This window comes from Oryzias latipes, chromosome 20 (genome assembly GCF_002234675.1).
Source record: "Oryzias latipes chromosome 20, ASM223467v1".
Lineage (NCBI taxonomy): Eukaryota > Metazoa > Chordata > Actinopteri > Beloniformes > Adrianichthyidae > Oryzias > Oryzias latipes.
Genome location: NC_019878.2, coordinates 20,486,800 through 20,507,057, shown reverse-complemented (window position 1 = coordinate 20,507,057; position 20,258 = coordinate 20,486,800). Strand labels below are relative to the sequence as shown.

At 39.8% G+C, this 20,258-nt stretch overlaps 4 protein-coding genes across 11 annotated transcripts in view; 2 read left to right on the top strand and 2 right to left on the bottom strand.

Annotated features, from left to right (window-relative positions):
* The first annotated feature begins 143 nt into the window (after positions 1–143).
* Positions 144–2,326, top strand: LOC101159542 (charged multivesicular body protein 5). Its single transcript, XM_004081136.3, has 8 exons — positions 144–311; positions 902–1,006; positions 1,099–1,145; positions 1,248–1,341; positions 1,415–1,486; positions 1,579–1,687; positions 1,926–2,041; positions 2,118–2,326. Exons 1-8 carry the CDS (start codon positions 243–245, stop codon positions 2,166–2,168), a joined length of 663 nt encoding a protein of 220 aa, XP_004081184.1. The 5' UTR covers positions 144–242; the 3' UTR covers positions 2,169–2,326.
* A 110-nt stretch (positions 2,327–2,436) lies between these two features.
* On the bottom strand, positions 2,437–6,237 carry fastkd3 (FAST kinase domains 3). Of its 2 annotated transcripts, none has more exons than XM_004081135.4 (7): positions 6,134–6,237; positions 4,274–5,731; positions 4,115–4,200; positions 3,072–3,246; positions 2,928–2,997; positions 2,741–2,855; positions 2,437–2,653 (listed from the first exon to the last, which is right to left on the bottom strand). In XM_004081135.4, the coding sequence occupies exons 2-7, from the start codon at positions 5,715–5,717 to the stop codon at positions 2,555–2,557; spliced, it is 1,989 nt and encodes a 662-aa protein (XP_004081183.1). In that variant the 5' UTR covers positions 5,718–5,731; positions 6,134–6,237; the 3' UTR covers positions 2,437–2,554. The 2 variants fall into 2 exon arrangements, with proteins under 2 accessions (XP_004081183.1, XP_020568073.1); XM_020712414.2 differs by lacking the exon at positions 6,134–6,237 and adding an exon at positions 5,970–6,092.
* A 1,289-nt stretch (positions 6,238–7,526) lies between these two features.
* Positions 7,527–10,148, bottom strand: LOC101159052 (myosin regulatory light chain 2, smooth muscle minor isoform). The gene is made up of 4 exons (XM_004081134.3): positions 10,037–10,148; positions 8,682–8,891; positions 8,232–8,393; positions 7,527–8,033 (listed from the first exon to the last, which is right to left on the bottom strand). Exons 2-4 carry the CDS (start codon positions 8,863–8,865, stop codon positions 7,861–7,863), a joined length of 519 nt encoding a protein of 172 aa, XP_004081182.1. The 5' UTR covers positions 8,866–8,891; positions 10,037–10,148; the 3' UTR covers positions 7,527–7,860.
* Positions 10,149–14,007: 3,859 nt separating this feature from the next.
* Positions 14,008–20,258, top strand: part of myom1 (myomesin 1) — a 30,876-nt gene continuing 24,625 nt past the window's right edge. For 4 of the 7 annotated variants that reach the window (XM_023950356.1, XM_023950357.1, XM_023950355.1 and 1 more), the window contains exons 1-7: positions 14,008–14,146; positions 14,429–14,617; positions 16,013–16,147; positions 16,261–16,435; positions 17,512–17,669; positions 17,778–17,870; positions 20,038–20,126. In XM_023950356.1, the coding sequence (XP_023806124.1) occupies positions 14,469–14,617; positions 16,013–16,147; positions 16,261–16,435; positions 17,512–17,669; positions 17,778–17,870; positions 20,038–20,126 (799 nt within the window). In that variant the 5' untranslated portion in view covers positions 14,008–14,146; positions 14,429–14,468. The remainder of the gene's footprint in view (positions 14,147–14,428; positions 14,618–16,012; positions 16,148–16,260; positions 16,436–17,511; positions 17,670–17,777; positions 17,871–20,037; positions 20,127–20,258) is intronic. The other 3 variants (XM_023950358.1, XM_023950360.1, XM_023950361.1) reach the window with 3 other exon arrangements.

Here is a 20,258-nt window from a genome sequence, read left to right as displayed (position 1 = left end):
CTCATTATTTCTTCTTATTATTTTATTTAATTTCTACTAGATAATGGTTGTGGGCTTACGTAGTTAATAAACAAATTGTATTTTAATAAAGTTGGGTGTGAAATATCTCTTGGGGGCGTTACCAAATGAGTAAGCACCATGTGACTCTTCTGACGTCATCTCTCAACATCTTCCGGGTGCGGATTGTCGACAAGGGAGCAGCCCAGCTTTTCTTCTACTTTTAATTATTAAATCTAGTCAAAATGAATCGTATTTTTGGTACAGGTAAACCCAAAGCTCCGCCACCAAACCTGTCTGACTGCATCGGAAACGTAAGTCTAAACCTAAGAGACAAAACTTTATTGACTTTTGTTGTGAACAAAGTAAACAACCCTGCTAACAGTTAGCTAACTTTGTGAACAGAAGAAGGGTGGAAAGTAAACGATTTGACGCAATTTCCACGTGAGTTGCTAAAACAAAACACCTTGTTATATATGTTAAATAAATATTCTTTATGTTGACCATGACTGAGTGTGTAATGTTCTATTGCCTACAAAAACCACTGATTACAGTTTTTTTCTTTGATGAAACATTTGCGGATTATATGGCTTAAGCTCGTTTCTTTTATTCTTATTTTGTAAGTGAGGATGGAAAAGTTTCATACATTTTTGAGCAGTAATTGGATCCTTTTAGGCTCTTTAGAGTTGCTAACGCCATCTAGTTTTACCGGTTGGTCGGCTATATTATTAGCCGCTTGGACTCGAGCTAAACCAAAGAAGAAGTCATATTTTCCTTCATATTTAACGCCCTAATAACCCCGCTGATTAAAATATAAATATTTACAAGCTTTTTGGTAAATTAACTACATACTATCTTTGTATATATATTTATTTATTTTAACCATTGTGTTGTTTGCTTGTAGGTTGATTCTCGGACGGAGTCCGTCGACAAGAAAATCGCGAGACTTGATGCAGAACTGGTCAAATACAAGGATCAAATGAAAAAGATGAGAGATGGGCCCTCTAAGGTCAGATTAATTTCCATTTCGTGGTGTAAATATGGACTTCAGGAACCTTTCAGTCTCTCTATAGAGATATGATTTATGTTGTTATTCTACAGAACATGGTGAAGCAAAAAGCAATGAGAGTTTTGAAGCAAAAAAGGATGTAAGTTGTTGTTTTTCTCTCCACCTCACAATGCCAAATGTTTTCAACTAAATGTCTGTTTTATTTCATTTATTTTCTGTCCCAAAAAAATGTTTTTTCCAGGTACGAAGGCCAAAGGGATAACCTCATGCAGCAGTCATTCAACATGGAACAAGCTAACTACACCATCCAGACACTTAAAGACACTAAAACTACAGTAAGAAGTTTGGCATGGAGAGGGAAAAAAATATTTCTTTGTGCCTAGGTTTTTTTTAATGTCTCTTCTTTAGGTTGACGCCATGAAAACAGGCCTTAAGGAAATGAAGAAGGCATACAAGCAAGTGAAAATTGATAAGATTGAGGTATGTTTGTGTTTAGTTTTTCCATCACCTTAAAAGCCTGTTAGGATAAAACAGATAGGGGTTTTAATGGATTATTGTATTTTTTAATAAAGGATATCCAAGACCAACTTGAGGACATGATGGAGGATGCTAATGAAATTCAGGAGGCAATGGGGAGAAGTTATGGCACACCTGAAATCGATGAGGACGACTTGGAAGCAGGTTGAGAGACAATTTTTGATCGTTTGATTCTCCTAATGTTCAATGGAATAGCTCTTATTTTCAAAAGTGCTTTTCCACACTTATCAAGGTGCTTTTCAATAATTCACCAAACTTAAAAGGTGGAGAGAGCAAATATATATTTATTGTGTTTTTCCTTCATTTGTCTGCTTGAGAAACGAACCGTTGGATAATGAAAATTCTACAGATCCTAAAACTAACAAGTCATTTTTATCCTCAGAACTGGATGCTTTGGGAGATGAGCTCCTCATGGATGATGACAGCTCCTACCTGGATGAAGCTGCGACTGCTCCCTCCATCCCAGAGGGAAATCCGGGCGACAGAACAGCCAACAGGGTACAAAAAAAAAATGTTCTTGGTGTAATTACTGTATTTTACCCCCAGGCGTTCATAGCTAAATCTTTTATTTCAGGATGGTGTCCTGGTGGATGAGTTTGGCCTCCCTCAGATTCCTGCTACATAAAGAAGCGATCCCACTAGTTTCACGTGTATCATCGCCTCTTTTCTATTTATCCAACTGGCACTCCTGGCCTTAGAGCGCAACAATGTAAACCCAAAGCATCTTCTGCCTATGAATGATTGAAACTGCTCTATAAAATAAGACTCGGTTCTTCGACTAAACTTGTGTGAAAATTTTGGGGGGGATGGGGTTTCTCTTAATGCTGTACAGTTTCTGCAGTTGCAATAAAATAAATTATATTTTTCAAACAACAGATAAGAGTGAGACTGAATTCATGTGACATTTTTTGATAAATAGCTTTTATTCGCATAATAAATAGGCTGAAATCAACGACTGCTTGCAAAAATAAAGTCTTTTTCTCTAAAGTAACGGTAGAGATCAGACCGTTATCACCAGCTCATCCTGTAGGTGTGGGGGAAGATTTTTTGATGAAGGTACTCCACCACACTGGTCTTGCTGTGCAGCTTTTCAAATTCATAGTAGGGAATCTGAAAAAATAAATAAGTTAGGGATATTTATGGTTAAGTTTTCATCAGTCCAGGCAGCATGTATCTGATGAGGATTAACTGTCTAACCTGAGCCACTTCGTATCCCAGGAGCCGCAGATGCCTCTGCTTCATGGTCTCTTTTCCCAGCAGCTGTCTGGAGTTTGAAGTGAACCTCCTCTGTCCATCAATACACAGAGCTACTCTGTAACGCAAATCAATACCGATCGATCAGCTCCTCATCGGGAAGTTTCCTCTTCTATATAGGATCATTTACCTCTTACAAACGTCGTCAGTTTGACTGGCGTGCAGCACGTATCCTCCCTCGTCCAGTTTGATCTCCACGTCTACAACAGAAGAATGCTGCACACTGAGTAAATATACAGAATTACAAAAAAAAAGAAAAAGACTTGTTTTTTACCGAGTGTATAGCAGTACGGAGTCAGGACTTTGGATGCAAAGTACGAGCGGTCTCCTAACAAATCCACTAATCCATTTTTCACAGCGTTGTATAGATGCTGATCCACTGGTGTCTCCAAGGAGCGACTGGACATGAGGAAAGATTTGACTCTGTACTTTGGGAGGAGCCTGGGACCCTAAAGATGAGGATGGACAGAAAAAACATTAAATGCAGTTTATACTATAATATTTCTATTTAGTCGCGTAAGGACAACAGAAAAAGGTGTGTGAGGTTGTGGAATAACGAGGTACAAATGTTTATGAAAAAAAGAAATACAAACTCAGACTTTTGGTCAATTACAAAATAAAAGGCATGATGGGACATTGCACAGACAGTCATGAAGTCACCTTTATGTTTTTTTCTTTTGCATCTATGTGGATAATAGTCAACATTTAAAAATGTTGTGCATAAACAGTCGTAAGATTGGGAGTTGATTCAATTTTTCTTTTAACCACTCCTTTTTTCTTTAAGGGATTTATCCATTTCTGTTCATCCTGATATTTAAGTATCTTGAGTTTGAAATCAAAAGAAAATTGACTGTAACAATACATTTTTGCCACATGATTTTGTTTAAATGTTTTCATTTAAATTTTGCACAGAAAGCCTGAGTCGTCAGCCTTTTTGTTGCTGGAATCAAGTTACAGAACATACAAAAATAAAAAGGTTTTTATGAAAAACCTTAAGAATGAAGTGAAAGATTAAAAAATAAACTTCCAGGAAGCCTTAAAATCTGTTTTTATATTTTTATTTAATTATAAAAACTTGACCTCTAGTCTCATAAACGTTTATCTTTTTACTGAAAGTAACAAAAAGCCTTTTTTTTTTTTTTTTTTTTACCAAAAAACTATTTTAGAAAGACTAAATATTTCGGGTTCTTAGGTTTTGTGTTTTTGCCTGCAAGACACAAAACAGAAAAACTGGTTCTGGCTGCAGATGCCTGACACACATACTGAATAACACAGACGGTGCGCTTCATTATCCTCGGTAACGAAGTATTTCAGTACCTCGTAGAAAGGACACTCTAGCTTCACCGTCATGTAGAGCTGAGTCAGCTGCGCCAGAACGGCCCGGTCCAATCCGGTGGTCTCATCTACGCCACAAACACAACAATCATCACAAACTTTCCCTTTTCGCCTGCTTCTGCCTCCATTTGGGATGCTCACCTTGAAGCTGCTGGAGGAAGTAGCTGCTAAAAACTTTGGAGACAAAATTGACGGGGAACCTTTCCACCAGGGTGCAGGCGTGGAGCAGGCTGAGCAGCACCCGCGGGTGGAAGTGGGAGAAACGCAACTGCAGGACGGTTTCTAGTTTCCCGAAAACCTGGCCCGCGTTGGGCGGGAGGTAACCCAGCTTTCCAAAGGCCACGATCTGCCGGGCGACCTGGGTGGTGGTGTAGTCATCCGCCCGGTACACAAAGCTCTCCGCAAGCGCGTTGAAGACGACGGGGGACAGGATGTTCCTCAGAGCGAAGAACTGCGCCACTTTGGTCACCGTCTCTGGGTTGGAGGTAAACGTCATCGTAGGGACATATTTCTCCATGGCCTCAACCAAGTAGTGATCGCTGTGACCAAAGTGCATGAGCGCATCCAGGACACAGGAGAGCTCCTCGTCGGTGAAGTAAGGTATGTGGCGCACAGCTTGTTTGCACAGAGTGATGACAAGAGGCATGGCCTGTGTCTGGTTAAGGGCAACTAGAGCACTCAGCAGCTCACTGACACCAAAAGGATCCATCCTGGAGGCAACTGTCATGGCTTGACTGTGCATCTTATTCAGCAAGTTCCTGTGTTTTCCAACATCACCCCCACATCCCTGCAGAAGTCTATAAGCAGCGACAAGTTCTTCCAGGCTCCACAGAGCCGGCTCCTGCCTCTGGATGAACTCCATCGCCTGCTCCAGCATCCCACTGGTTGGACCCTCCATGGCCAGCATGGCCTGGCCCAGGGTGCACAGTTGTCCCACCGTCATCCGTCCCTGGTCGAGCCGGGCCTGGCTCTCTGACGCCAGGCGGACCATCAACGTGCTCCCAGGGTCCAAGAAGAGGCGCGTGCCGGCCAGAAGGGCTGACACCAGCCCAGCGTCCGTCAGCCGCGCAGAATCCTGCTCCAGCTGGAAGCACAAAGCCCGGATGGTGTCTTTCTCCAGCACCGTGGGGTCTTTGAGGGAACTTCCGTCCTGTTCCAGGTCAGCCACACGATGAAGCGCAGCTGCAGCCATGGTGTCAGACAGGATCTCCACCGAGTGCAGGAGTTTGAAGACCTCCTGGGAGGAGGAGCATCGCTGGAGTTGCTGCTGGAACCCCCGTTCCTCCCCACACGAGGGGCGATGCAGCTGGGTTAGACAGAAGTGGAGAAACGACTCCTTGTGGAGTCCGACGGAGCTGCTGGCGACGAACACGGGCTCCCTGATGGTGGTTGTGAGGCGCCTCGTCCCGCAGTTCCGCTGGAGGTTTCCGTGACTTGGGACGGTGCACGGCCCACACAGACATGCTGCGCACTGGAGCGGGTTGGAGGTTCTCAAAAGGCCGGTGGGACAGACAAGTCCAAGTGCAGACCAACAGATCCTGGACCTCTCCAGCAGCAAAAGCCTCGGGACGCGTCCCAAAGCCATAACCTGCTCCAGAACTGCTTGATCCAAACGGAAAATAGAAAATAAAAGAGATGGAAGAGCAAAGGTCATGACCTATGACAAAACCAAAACAATCCATTCCAATTATGAAAATAGAATCATATACAACGCCATGAAAAGCAGTTTATATAACGTTTCATCCTAAATGGGTCATTTCATTCTCATTCCAAAAGTTTATAATTAAAAAAAAAAACTTTCAACACTTCAGAGCTTCTCTTCTCATAACAAGCCAACCTTGAGCCTCATCAGGCTAACATTAGCCACCTACGGCTACTCCAGGTTAGCATTTCCTCAACTTTAAAGGTTTTCTGCTGCAACAAGCAAACACAAGCCCGGCAACTTCTCCCTCGACAAGAACCAGTGAAGCAGGAGATGCGTGGAAACAGCTAAATGCTCACCTGGAGCCGAAAAAAGCCGGACAGGGTCACAGCGCCGCTGAGATGTTACCAAACGTGGGTTTCAATCATGACGCGTTCAGGAAAGCTCGGAAGATGGAACACCAAAAGCTAAGAAGTTGTATTTTGTCCTCCATGTGCTCTTAGATGCAAATATTAATTAAGTTATAAAATACCTATATACTTCTTATTTTTACAGTTATAAAATACACAATTAGCCTATTCTCCCATCAAGCGAATTTATTCATTTCCTTTTTTTTTACTTAATAAACATTTATTTTGGTCAAATTTACTTTTCCCCCCACTAACTTTAAGCTGATCCTGATCCAAACAAGCATAAACTGTACTACTTAAAACGTACAATGCGATTGTGACGTTTCCAACTTTTTATGAGACATGAACGCATCACCTCCAAGTTGTGAGACTTCCCCTTAAACACTAGAGGGAGACAAAAACTACAAATATGACCAAAATAAGCTGTAACACTGGAATCCCGGAGCCTGGAAGAGTACCCATCTCTAGCCCATCGTCGTGGCTCACGATGAGCCATGAACTAACAGGTTGTGTGGGGGAAATGGTTACCTGATGTGAGTCAAGACAAAGCATCTCAATGGCAGCAAGACAGTCAAGAAACTCCATCCTGTGGAGGCCTTATCTCCTTTTCAAGCACTCCCAGATGTGGACTCTTGAGGAGTTGTGAAGAAGATTTTTGAGGAATCAAGAGTTCATCCTCTCTGATGAGGATATGCCAGTACAAATGAGTTCACAGCCTCTCCACATGAGACCAACTCGTAAGGAGACTAAAAGACATAACTGTTGAAGAGGACGATGAGAAGCCTTCATCAGTAATATGAAAGTCTTCCCAATTCAAGAAAGGCAATCAGCATGTTGAAGACAAAAGTGCCAAAAACACAGGTGCAGTTGAGTCTTCCTTATAGGCCTGGTCCTCAAAACATTTTTTCTTAGATGTGTAGTACACTGAAGAGCGTGAAGGAACCAGGGTTATGCACCCAGGTCTAATTTGCAACTGGAAGGTCCAGTCATGAGGGTGATCACCACACTACCTTGAGAGGGGAGGGGGACTTTGCAGCAGAAGCTGGGGGTTCTTCTCACAAGATTTAAATTCAGAAACTTCAGATCTAATTGATTTCTTGGTGGTAAAACTTTTTTTCCAAATACCCAAAAAGCGTCTTTTTTTAATTGTTAAAAATGCCTCATTTTACAGACAAGGCTCCACCCACCACTACCTTTCCACCTCATTTAAACTTGTGCTCGTCAGAACACGTTGAATGAATTTGTGGAGTCCAATGAGGACTTGTTGAGACAAACTCCCAACGTAAAGGAAACCACTGAAGAAGAATATGTAAAACCAAGAAGAAAAGAAAAAAAGACTGTCAACTTTCAGATTGTGTTTTATGGAAGAGAAACAGTCAGCAAAAATACAACTTAATAAAGGGCTTTATTCAAAAAGTCATTCATGTATAAATTCAGCTAAACCTGATTGCATGAGTTTCATATTTATATCCCTTGGAGCTTCCAAAATTCGGTTACTTCACATCTGCTCATGATGTTCTAAACAAAACTATTCAGATGTGAACCTCTGGCAGAGGCACAATTACAGCAAACAGTGTGAACAGTTATTGCTTTGGTTTGTTTGGAGAGTGGAGGTTTGTGGCACGGTGTTGTAGCTGACGGCAGACAGGCGGGGCGGGCGGGTTTGATGTGACTCCTTAATCGTCCTTATCCCTTGCGCCGTGCTTTAGGATGCGCGTGAACTCCACATAGTTGAAGTTACTCTTCTTATCAATAGGGGCCTCCCTGAAGAGCTCATCCACCTCCTCCTCTGTAAACCTGTCCCCCATTGTTGTGAGCAGCTCCCTGAGGTAATCCTCTTGGATGAAACCTACAGTCAAACCAGGTAAGATCAATATTTTTGCGTGAAAAAAGGTCTTTTTCTAGAAGTTACCGCTAGATTATTTGTTACCAGGAAGAAAAAAAAGATTTTAAAAATGAAAATCTAACCAAAAACGAGAAATTTCTAACTGAACCACTCAGAAAGGATATCGGAATACAGCACAGGATTCCAGGTGTTGGGACTTACCTGTTCCCTCTTCGTCAAAACAAGCAAACGCGTTCCGTATTACGTCTTCGGGGTCTGTTCCGTTGAGCTTTTCTCCAAACATCGTGAGGAACATCGTGAAGTTGATCGGTCCTGGAGCTTCATTCATCATAGCCTCCAGGTAATCATCATTTGGATTCTTTCCTGTGAAAATAAATAAATATGTTTATTCAATGAAAGCCTCACATTAGTGATCTTTTGAACAGACGTTTATAGATTATTTAAACTTTTTAATGCTCATTGGGAGTATTTTTTATAGTAAAAACAAAACCCAGTTATGGCAAATATGTTTAGAGTTTCAACTTTAACAAAACGATTTTAAAAAGATGAAAGCAAATTGTGAAAGTTGAGGTATGTGAGCTTGTAAAACTAGTTTTCCACTTTCACTGACTTCAACTTCAAACCAGCAGCTTTTTCAAAAGTCTTTCGTACCCAGGGAAGCCAGCATGTCGTGGAGATCCTCCTTGTCCACAAACCCGTCCCGGTTCTGGTCAATCATGTTGAAAGCCTCCTTGAATTCCTGAATCTGGGACTGGTCGAACATGGCGAAGACATTGGAAGTGGCGCGCTGAGGGCGCTTCTTTGTGGACTTGACCTTAGCCTTTTTGCTAGCCATCGTGAAGGGTGGTTTCTTTTTTAAATCTGTTGAGGTAAAAACAGATGGTAAATCATTGAATGTGGTTTGAATTTGACAAAAAGCTCCAGTCCATCAATCAATTCCCATTCTTACCAAGTTTTATAAATAAGATTTAAATTCAAAAAAACAAAACTTTAAGCAGAACAAATACAAAATTAATCTAAAATGGCTTTACGAAGAAAGATGTTCTATTTTTCTGTCAATTTTTTGCAGCATTTTTCATCCTTAAACTGAATATTGTTTGTCCTTTATATATTCAAGTAACTAAATCCTTTAATTTAACAGCTTTGAAGTTTGTTTGTTTTTTGCATTATAGGCTGCAAACATTGCCTGGAGGCAGTATGTCCAAAGGTGAAGCAGATTAACCAGTTCCCTAAAATATCTCACCCCATCATTTCTACATGGTGCTGTAACTTTAATGGCAGCGAGTCTCCACAGTTGTGTCCCTGAAGGATCTAAATATGGAAATGTTCTTCATTTTTGTAGGTTAGTCAGCTCAATGCTCTCTCAGCGAGAACGAACACATTCCTCAGACTAAGTTATGCGGCCTTATCAGGGAATCTCTCCTATGTAGAAAATAGGAATAAATAACAGTATTGTGTCTAAATTGGAGTGTAATAGTTCTAAATTAACTTAAAACGTGAGAATTTAACTGATAAAAATTATCGAGTATTTTTACGTGCTAATGTTTGACGCACATTACCATTTTTAAGCATAGTTTTTAACTTTTAGTCTAGTTTTGCAACCTTTTTAAAGATGATCATTATTTGCTTGTGAAAGTCTATTTTTACCTAATGATCCCACCTGGCGCAGTTGCGTTCATGCTAACTTTGCGGCCTAATTTGAACCGCCCACAATATAAAGGATGAACCCACAAACAACAGTTACAACGATTTTATCCTGTATTCTCGAAACAAATTCCACACAGATGGTAAAAGTTAAACTAGTAGTGGTGCCGATAAATTCTATGCCAGCGTACCGAGCATAACAACATTAGCTGCGTACCTAGCTTAGCTAGTCAGGTTTTCAATCGGGTCTATCGGAAATACAAACATCGCATAGTGGAGAAAGTTCGAAAATAAAAAAAGCTTTGAGACTTTAAATTAATTTAACACAGAGAAGACGGAGGATGAAATCATCGGCTACGTACCTTACAACGACAAAACACTCGTCAGCTATCCCGGAGCGAGTCAACCACCGCCCTTTACTTCCTGATTTTACAGTTGGTTTCGTCTAAACGATCAGAATGAACCAACTAAAACAATAGGGGTGACAGAGGACTGACTTAACCACTCTGGTTAAATAAAACAAATACAACAACGCTAATAGTATCTAAATACTACTTCATATTTTAATTAGATTAATAATAAATCACAAAATTAGGCACACACTATCTTTATAACGGATAATAATGTTGAGAATTTACTGAGCTACCCCTCAGGTAACTGTAACTTCCACAAACGCTCCCGTTGTTGTATATTTCCTTTTAAGGAAAGAAAGGTCTCTTCCTCTTCTGTAAGGCACATTTTCCTTTCATGATCCTATAAGGAATTTTAATTCTTTTCAATTGGAAGACCGCCACCACAGCAAATGCAGAAACTTAGGGGAGAATATGGTAGTTCGTTTGTTTGTGAGAATTAATTAAAATAATTTATAACATCATCATAGTTTTATTTGTCACAGAAAACAGAATTTTTCCACAATGATTTGAGATTTTCAATTCTGTTTTTTTTAGATCCACCTTTTCTTTCTTTTATTAATTATTTTAGTTTTTGTTTTATACTGTTTAGCACATTGTTTTTTATACTCTAGCTTAAAGTACAAAACGATCCTGTTATTTATTTTTATTTATGTAAGGGACAAATGAATGGAAAAATGACAGGATGGATGACAATAGACTTTGACAAGTGAACCAACAGTTGTTGCTTCAATCAGTGCACCAAACTAAGGCTTAGTGCTCCAGCTGACTCACTTCTAAGTGTCATGAAGCCATTTGACATTCAAAGTAAACAATAAAATACATTTTTACTATCCACAAATTAAAATACATGAAAATATGTGGTAATATTTACAAAATACTGTAAACACGAACACTAAACAATAAGAAGTAGAGCAGAAATTTTCCATTAAGATATGTATTTATTTTTAGACTATGATTTATTTGAAATACTTATACTTCACTTGTAACTTGTGGCTTACTCAATGTAAGTAAAATGTTGTAAACATATTCAGCTTTACTACAATAAAGAAACATTTTTGAATATTTTTGAATATTTGCAATTTGTTTTTATTTTATTACACATCACCATCATCTATTTTGCCCAGGGGGCCTTAACCTGTGGCTCTGGAGCCACATATGACTCTTTTACGCATCCATTGTGGCTATCTGGTTAAAAAAAAAAAGGAAAAAGTAACCGTGAAATAAAAAGTAAGTAAGCACTGGTAGTAAAGTAAAAAAAAACAAAGACAAAGTAAGGTTAGAAAACTCAAACTTTATTTGACTCATTCACAAAAAGTTGGGTACCACAGGTTGAAATCTGTTGGAGGTAAGCACACACAGATTTCAGGCAAACCAGATTACATGGCAAATTTTCCATTTTTGACTAGATTTTTAAGGATTTCAAGTGGTTTGAAAAATACAGTAAGGTTAACGGAATTAGCTCTTGTTAGTAAGATTTAAATAAACTGTGCTTTGGTTTTTTAACCCTTGTGCTATCCTAGGCACTTTAGCATTGGGAGTTGGGTCATCTAGACCCACTAGACAGTGCGCTAAACCTTTTTTCAATGATTTGTGATCCTCACTGGTGTCCATGGATTACATGGAATCTTTCCACCTTTATCCACCTTTGTCATGGTAGGGAGAACACGTCAATGCAAGGGTGGGGTCATCTAAGATAGCACAAGGGTTAAATCACTACTGACATTACACCACCTACTACTACATTCGCTGCATTGAGATGATTCAATGTGAAACAAGGTGTCTTGTATTTTGAAATAAAGCTACGTAAACCTCTATCAAAAGTTAAAAATTATTTTGTAATGAAAAAGAAAAACACAGCAATTTTCTCTTCAGGTTTATGTTTTATTTATGTCAAAACTATATTCATTATAACAGTAACTATATCACAAATACAAGTCAGTGTCTTATTTTTCTAAAACTTTGTGGCTCATATTGGGTCGTAAAGGAGCCACAAAACCTCTTTAAGTGTTGAAGGTCGTAGACTGTTAATTTAGCCGATCCATTAATTGATAGATCAATTGGAATGTGTGATCACATAACAGAAAACTTCAAAAGAGAACAGATATCTGTGTTCAGTTTAACAACTTAACCACAAAAATAATCCCTGATATGTAAGGTTTTATTCACAGGTGATGAGGAAATCGGCACAAAATCCTGTCGTGGATTTGGGGCCAAATTCTTCCTAAATCTAGGAGCATCTGAGCCCAATGCTGGATGTTGGTGACCTACAAGCCTTAAAGTAAAACGATCATGTTGGCAAGAGATTCATTGGTTTAAAGTTTAATATAAGAGTAATGAAATGTATTCGATCAACAGCATGAACTCTCGTAATCCGTCTTAGTTTCTGCATTTGCTCCATCAGTGTCCAGTATAGCGGGTTAATCTCGTTTAATGGGCTCAGGCTTCATATGGCTCCCAGAACATTTTTGCTATGCTGTTATGCTGACCGTTGTATTATGCTGGAATGTTCTGGGTGAGCGCCAGACAAGAGGAACGTTTGTCACAAAAGGGATAAGTGTTCGGTGGCATATATTTGTGTTTTAGTCTTTTTCCAAGATCCATTTTTGTTTTCCAGCAAAGGGACCCCTGAGATGACACGGCCATTTGGCTTCATATAACTTTCAAATATAAACACAGACACATGCATGTCCTTCAATAAGACTGAAGCTGAAAGAGAGAGTCACGGCAAGATTTTAAGTGGCATTTGTTGCATGTGAATAACAAAAGCTCAGCTAAAGTTAGCAAAGGTCACAGCTGAGGCTTTGGCAGTATAAAGGTAGCATCAGAGCTGGTGGGAGAGAACAGCACAAGCCAGACAGGCAATTGACCTGCAAGGTTGTAGCAGACTTTTTTAGGGAGAAATGTGAGATTAATGTCAATCAAACATTGGGTTCAAGTTTTGTTTTGAAAAACTGATTTAAAAAGACTGAAAATTATTTTTTTTCTGTTAAAAAACACTGTACATTACAGAAATAAAAGATAAATCACAAAATACAGGTGCAAAATGACCTTGTATATATTTTATAAATGATCTAGAATGGATTTGCAACCTTCAACCCTTAAAGAGCCTTTTGGGTCAATTTTTCACTGATGACAAACCAGTAGGAACCACTTTTAGAAAAGTAAGATTTGTGTTTATCATATTGTTACTATTATAAGTGTTGGCCTAAACAAAACCAAAACATGACGTAAAAAAAGTCTTTAAAAAAACATATTTGTTTTCAACTTTTGACAGAGGTTCCCATAACTTCCTTTCGGAAATAAAATACACCCTGTGTACTGTAGAATCACCTCAATGCAGCAAATGTAGTAGTAAGTACAGAAGAAAAGAACAAAACACAAAAAACAATTTATTTTATTGTTTGTGATGTGGTGCATCTCACCCAGAAAATTTGTAAATCTAACTAATTGATTTTCTGTGGTACATGGAGCTCAAAGATGTGTTAAAATTTTTTTATAATTTTGACTCTGTGATACGTACTGTCCTTCATCTGTTTGGGAATCAGTTGAATAAAGTTTGAGTTTGTTTACCTTAGTTTTTTTTTTTTATTTTACTACTTGTTTTTATTTTTCACAGTTAATAAAAAAAATACTTTTTTAAAATGTTTACATTTTTTCTTTAACCATAGAGCTTCAATGGACAAAGAGCTGCAAGTAGCAAAACCCTTGACCTAGGGAAAAAATGAGAAAAATGTTGATAAAATCATTTGACATCTTGGATTTGTTTCCTCATCAGGCAACTTTGATTGTTGCCTTAAAGACCTTTACTCATTAATGCATTGCACTACAGGAATTAACCTGACCCCACCAGCTTTTCTCTCAGCTATATTTATCTCCTCCGTCACCATAAAAGGCTGTGACTGCTGCTTGGACAGTGTGGCAAGTGCCTGCATTATTTTTGTTGGGTAGACTGCCGCTCTGTACACACTTGTCTGTAGGTTTCCTGGGATATCAAGCTGTAAAAGCGGAACTGGACAGTCTTTTGCTTTGAAGCGTGGAACTTGAGGGAATTTGTCCAGGGTAAGAACCTGAAGGGGGGTGGAATGTGCTTTTTTTAAGGTTATGGATGTTGCATATGTCTCTGTTAGCATGCTGAGAAAGTGCCTGACTGTATGTCTTGAAAGCCGTTTGAGTATTTTGAAGCCTCACGAAGCTTGATTTGATCAATTGGTGGTAGTTAATGCGACAGAGAAATTCATTTTTTTTCCGATCAGCATCAGTAAGTTAAAGCATCTTTTTATGTCAATGTTGTGGTTATTCTCTGCACATAACGTCAAATCTTGAATACTAACATGACAACAGAAAGAAAAAGCCTGAGGGAGGTGAAGGAGCGGCCTGAAACATGTCTGGTTCTATACCATTCTACCAGAAGCACCATCGCCACTACGACCGTAGCTATCGCAGCACGGAAGCAGAATCTAAAATGAGCCACTACACAGCCAGCAGCAGATATGCTGCTGGCAGCAGCATCTCCAGCACCAGGAGCAGGGGGTAAGGACAAGGACGGGGAGAGGAAGATGGACCATAATAAGTTTTGTAGATCCTTTTTTTTGGAAAGCCCCACTATACCTTTCTAATTCCTCTGCCGTCCCCCATCCCAGCTGATCAGGTTCACCTCCATTACCCTTGTTGGTCGGATCCCTTCCCTGTCACAGCTTTGGGATCATCTTTCCTTGACACCAAGTAACCATCTTTCCCCCCCTTCTGATTTTTTCTGCCCTCATTTACAAAGAGAAAACCTCTGTAAATCTCACCTCTAACCTTTGGTGCATGCTGCCTGATAGACATCGTGTTTGTTTTATGCATACGTTTTAATATTTAAAGCATTTTTCACAAAGTAACTCTTTTAATCCTCAACTTTTCATTTTAGGGTGTTCAGGGAGTTTGTCAGCTGTATGTGAATTTCTTCAATGTGGATTTCCTTAGAGCAGGATTTTCATGGAAACTGGTTGTGACGGAAAGGCATCCGGAGTAAAAAATATCTCTATCCGTGTGACTCGGTGAAAGCTGCGAATCCCTGAAGGCATATAAAAGTCTAGTGTTGTTTACCAGTTTTTAATGGTGTGCGGCGCAAACAGAGAAATACAAATGTATTGAGCGGAAAAATTTAACATTTGCTTCGTCTCCCAGACATTTACGTGATGCGGGTGGACCCTGAAAAACAAAACACTCAGTTCAGTGATGTGTCAACTTTTAAATACACACATATAGAGTGTGAGCAAATCTAGGGATTTCATTTGATTGTTAGGGTGACTCTAGAGCTGAAGAATATTTTGCTATGAGGAAATAACATTGATTTTGACTGAGAACTGGATCCAGTTAGTGTGACGTCACCCGCAGAAAATGGTTTACATCCGGTTTCAAACAAATGAAGTCAATTCAGTTGCCCTAACCCGTACGTGGGCCACACAAAATCTGTCAATCAAACGTGGACGTGAGATCACCTAGTTTTATTGAGGCATTTTATGAAAAAAACCCAGCGGGTACTCCCTTTTGGTCCAAGCTGGTCAACTGAATATACACAGTAAATTTAATTGGGCTTTATGACTGACCCAGATAGATACTGGAAAAATCGAGGACAGCTGTCTCTTCTCCATCACCACCTTTTTGTTATATCAGACAGATAACGTCCACTCTGGTCCCCAAAGCTTATCCGTTTAAAGTAAAAGACGTGCATTTGTGTCTCTGTAGTGTTACTTTAATGCTCAGAACTTGTGCACTGTCTCTGTACCGTTGTTTAAATTTGTTAATGTCCAAACTAAACCAGTGCCATCCTCAACATTTCATCTAAAACTAATCAACCCTTGGCTTTTACCTCCATTCATTTTCATGGTATGGTGCTGTGTCTGGCTGTTGGCCAGGCTGATGGTGTTCTGTATGTCTCAGACTAAACGTGTCTTCACACTCGGGGTTGGAGGAAAGCAAATTAAGTCCGGTTCCCAAGAGAGCAAAGCCATCTTATTTGGCTGTGGACAAAGAGAATCAAATCATCGGCTATGTAGTGCCGATCTTCAGAGGCAGGTAACAGAGAGTTGCATTATGTTCTTCAGGAGCACCAAGGTAATTCCCTTCTAACACTATGCTTTACTCTTTCAATGCACTCCTGCCTCAATCGGCTCCGCTGACTGCAATAGCCAAGGGTTTACGACAGGATTGTCAGATACAGAGGAAACCAGAGTAAGAGAAACTGCTGCGTACATGGCACACAGGAATTTGTTCGCCAAAGGTCTGGAGATGGAGAGGTCAGAGGTGATCTCCAGGAAGGAGGCCATGCGTGAGTCGGCTGAGCGCATCTCTCTGAACAAAAGGGTCAGTGGTAGAGTCTTCCCTGCTCATAAAGGGTGTAAAATGTAAAATAAAAGTTTTTTATTTTACTTCATGTTTGCTTTAGAATGTTGTTAGAAGTTAGCTCCTATTCGTAAAACCATACAGGATCCCATATGACAACATAAAACTGAAATGTGCAGCATCATGAGGGACCAGTTTTGTCCAAGAACCTGAACACGCACTATAACATTTACAGAAAAATGGTAGTTTAGTTTGAAATATTGTGGGTTTCTTAAATTTTTCACATAACTACCGGTAAACATTTTTTTGGGGGTGTGATATATCTCAAAAAGTACCCATCCCAACCTCACAACCTTTGTGCATCATAAAATATGGTAAGATGACAACAAAAAGGCTTATGATACATGCCAGCAATACGATCTAAATCTCATTTGTGAAATGTATCTTGTAACTGTGACACCGCAGGGAATTAAAAAAATGTATTTCAACCATCATACAAGGATTTAGACATTATTTTTATTTGCGCTGCCACCATCAAAATTCAACTGACCACAGCAAACACAGACAAGCTTTGGAATGTCAACCACATGAGGATAAATTACTTTTATCACCCCTCTTTACCCGGGGGAGTTATTTATGCCTGTGGGTGATTATGTGAAGTAGCGTCCCGTCATTTAATGGACATTAAAGTAACCAAAGTTACACCCCCGCTATAATCATCTATCTCCACTCTGCCAGACGGCTCCTCTTCAGAGTGACAAATTCTTCAGGAGATCGTCTTTCTTAAGACACAAGGAAGCTGTGTCCCAGTGGTGTTGTCACAGTGTGTGCTTCACATTATAACTATTCATTCCTTTGCTATTTATGAGACACAATGGACAAAAAAAAAATCCTAAATTCCCAGCAACAAAAGCAGCACATTCTGTGTCTTGCATGTGCATGAAAATATAGGTAGGATTATGCAATGTTTGCAAATGGGATCCGTTTGTTTTTGATGCAAGTGTGCATTGTGATGTTTTTTCCTCTTGAGAATAAACTTATTTGCTTCAAAAGCAAAGCTGAAGTTGTCGTTAAGATTCACTCAGTTCTATTTTCAGATCCATGATCACGAGGAACACTTCAAGCGCATGAACGAAGACAGCCTGATGCACCCCCCAGAGTTTGTGATCAAGCCACGCTCCCACACTGTGTGGGAGAAGCAATGTGTGCGGCTCCATTGCACTGTCAGCGGCTGGCCGGATCCCAGGGTCATCTGGTAGGCTTTGGTTATCGTTCAAAACATTCTATCCTGTCAACACCTGACTCAACACGTTTTCATATTTTACAGACTTACATTTTTTTGACCGTTGTGTTTTTCTGTAAGGTACAAAAACAATGTGGCCATTGACCCTATCACCTCCCCTGGCAAGTATAAACTTGAGAGCAGATACAGCGTCCACTCACTGGAGATCAACAAGTTAGTATACAAGCAACAGAACTTAAATCATCTCCCTAAAACAGTATTGTTGACACAAGTAAAGCTGTAAGATGGATATGCGACAGAGATGTTGAATTTTGAGCATCTAGAGCAGGGGTGTAAAGCTCCTGGCCTCTGGGGCTGTCTTCCTGAATTCCTGCCTTATCTTCTGCTGTTTACCTGGATCAGGTGTGTTTAGCCAATGGGGAGCTTCAATGGCAGGTTGGTTGGAAAGCATGTCGGACGCCGGCCCTCGAGGCCTGGATTCTGACACGCCTGATCTAGAGTACACCTTGGATTTATCTATGAATCCATCCAGTTTCTAAACCCGCTTTAATTTGGGTTGTTTGGATCACTGGGTCACTGGACCTGACTATTGAGGGGAGAAGTTGGGGACAGTTTTCCAGTCCATCGCAAGGCATCACAGAGACAAACAGCCACACACACTTTGGGAAAATTTAGAACCACCACTTGACCAATGAAGTATGTATTTAGACTGTGGGAGGAAATCTCCCACACCTCTACACCAGTGGTCCCCAACCCCCAGGCGGCTGGCCGGAACTGGTCCATTGGACAGTTGGTACTGAGCCACAGTGGGAAAAAAAACTTGACTTACATTTTTTCTATTGTTTTATTTAGAATCTGATTCTAAAGGAAGTTTTATTTTGAAAAACTGTTACAACTCCCTACCACATCCGACTTGTTGCATGTCAAGTCACTCGGTCATGTGTTGAAAATGCATCTGCTGCTTTGTTAGCGTGGCTCCGTTGACCAATGATTTGAACCCCACAAGCTAGCAAAGTTAACTAACGTTACAAAAACAAACGTAGTTGAAAAGTCTTTTTATAACAGAAAAGAGCCAGTAAGGAAACATCAGAAGAGCCACCAAAGTAAAAGAAAGCTGCATTTAACAAAAAAACAGGAGTCTTTGCACCAAATATGGATTTATTGCAACAGTTGTTCCCACAGACCATAATTATAATACAAAATCTAGAGTATAAAAGATATTTTTAAAAAAATGAAGATTAACTTTACCATTAAAAATTTAGGGAAACTGGAGGCAAAACCCCCGCCCCCCAAGAAAACCAGAACGCCCACTTCAGCCTCGTACAGGCCGGTCTGTGAAAATATTGTCTGACATTAAACCAATCTTGACAAAGTTTGGGGACCACTGGTCTACTCCGCCGTGCAACCACACCTTGAATCTGCCTGTGACAAAATTATCATTCATACCAGATATTTATACTAGCAAACAATGATACACAATTTAGTGAAAATGAAAGGAACACAGGAAATGATTTGATTCGACAAGACACACATTAGTGGGAGCAATTGGACGTTTATTTCTTTCACGAAGGAGGGTCTAAGGGCAGGGATACCAGTTTAGTTTAGTCTGTTTAGTTAAAGTTTACTATTCTCCTATTGAATTCTATGCATCTATGATCCTTTTGATTGTATGTTAACTTTACAATTACCGGTACGAAGCCCACTAAGACGACTGTTGTTGTAAAGTTGGGCTATACAAATAAAATTGAAATTGAAATACTTTGCACTTTGAATTTGGCATTTGAACCACACAGTTTAATGCCATTTTACCCACAATGCATTCATATTTACCTTATACCATTTTATGTAAAGGGTGGCAAAGTAAAGTCTATTAAACTTTCATTTTATATTTAAAACTGTTTACATTTGGGCCTTAAGTTTCTGTTCATCCTATTGGAGATAAATATTAAAGCAGATTTTACGTTTCGGAAAATATGTTGGTGTCCCATACGTGTTTCATCTTTTTACCCCGTCTGAAGCTATTTGAGTCCATAGATGTCTGTAGTACTTCAGTGTGGATGTGTGCTCCTACAATCTAAACCTGTGTGCAAGATTACAATCAAACAATTCCTTCACAAAACTATGCAGCAGATCACCTAAAAGAAACAACACCAAGCATACTTTCAAGTACAGAGATCAACAGCTCCTGATGGAAATTACATCACTCATGGTGTCTATTTATTGCTCAAGTATTCCTGGCAGGGTTTTTGGAATGCGTTACAGCTGAAGCCCTCGTAGTTAGTATCATGCACGTAGCTGAGAGAACTAAGGTTGGAGGAAGGGCATTAAACGTGAATCTCCGTATCGTGGTCACCGATCAGCTGATCTTGGTTTCTTGCAGATGTGATTTTGATGACACAGCCCAGTATCGTGTCTCTGCTATGAACTCTCAAGGAGAACAGTCTGCATTCGCCTCTATTGTTGTCAAAAGTAAGCGTCCACACATCTCATCCCCACCATAAACTATTCAGAGAACAGAAATATTTTTGTAAAAAAAATCTTTTAAAGGTTGAATTCTGCTCATTTGCTGATGTAAAGATGTAACTTAAATGTTTAGAGATA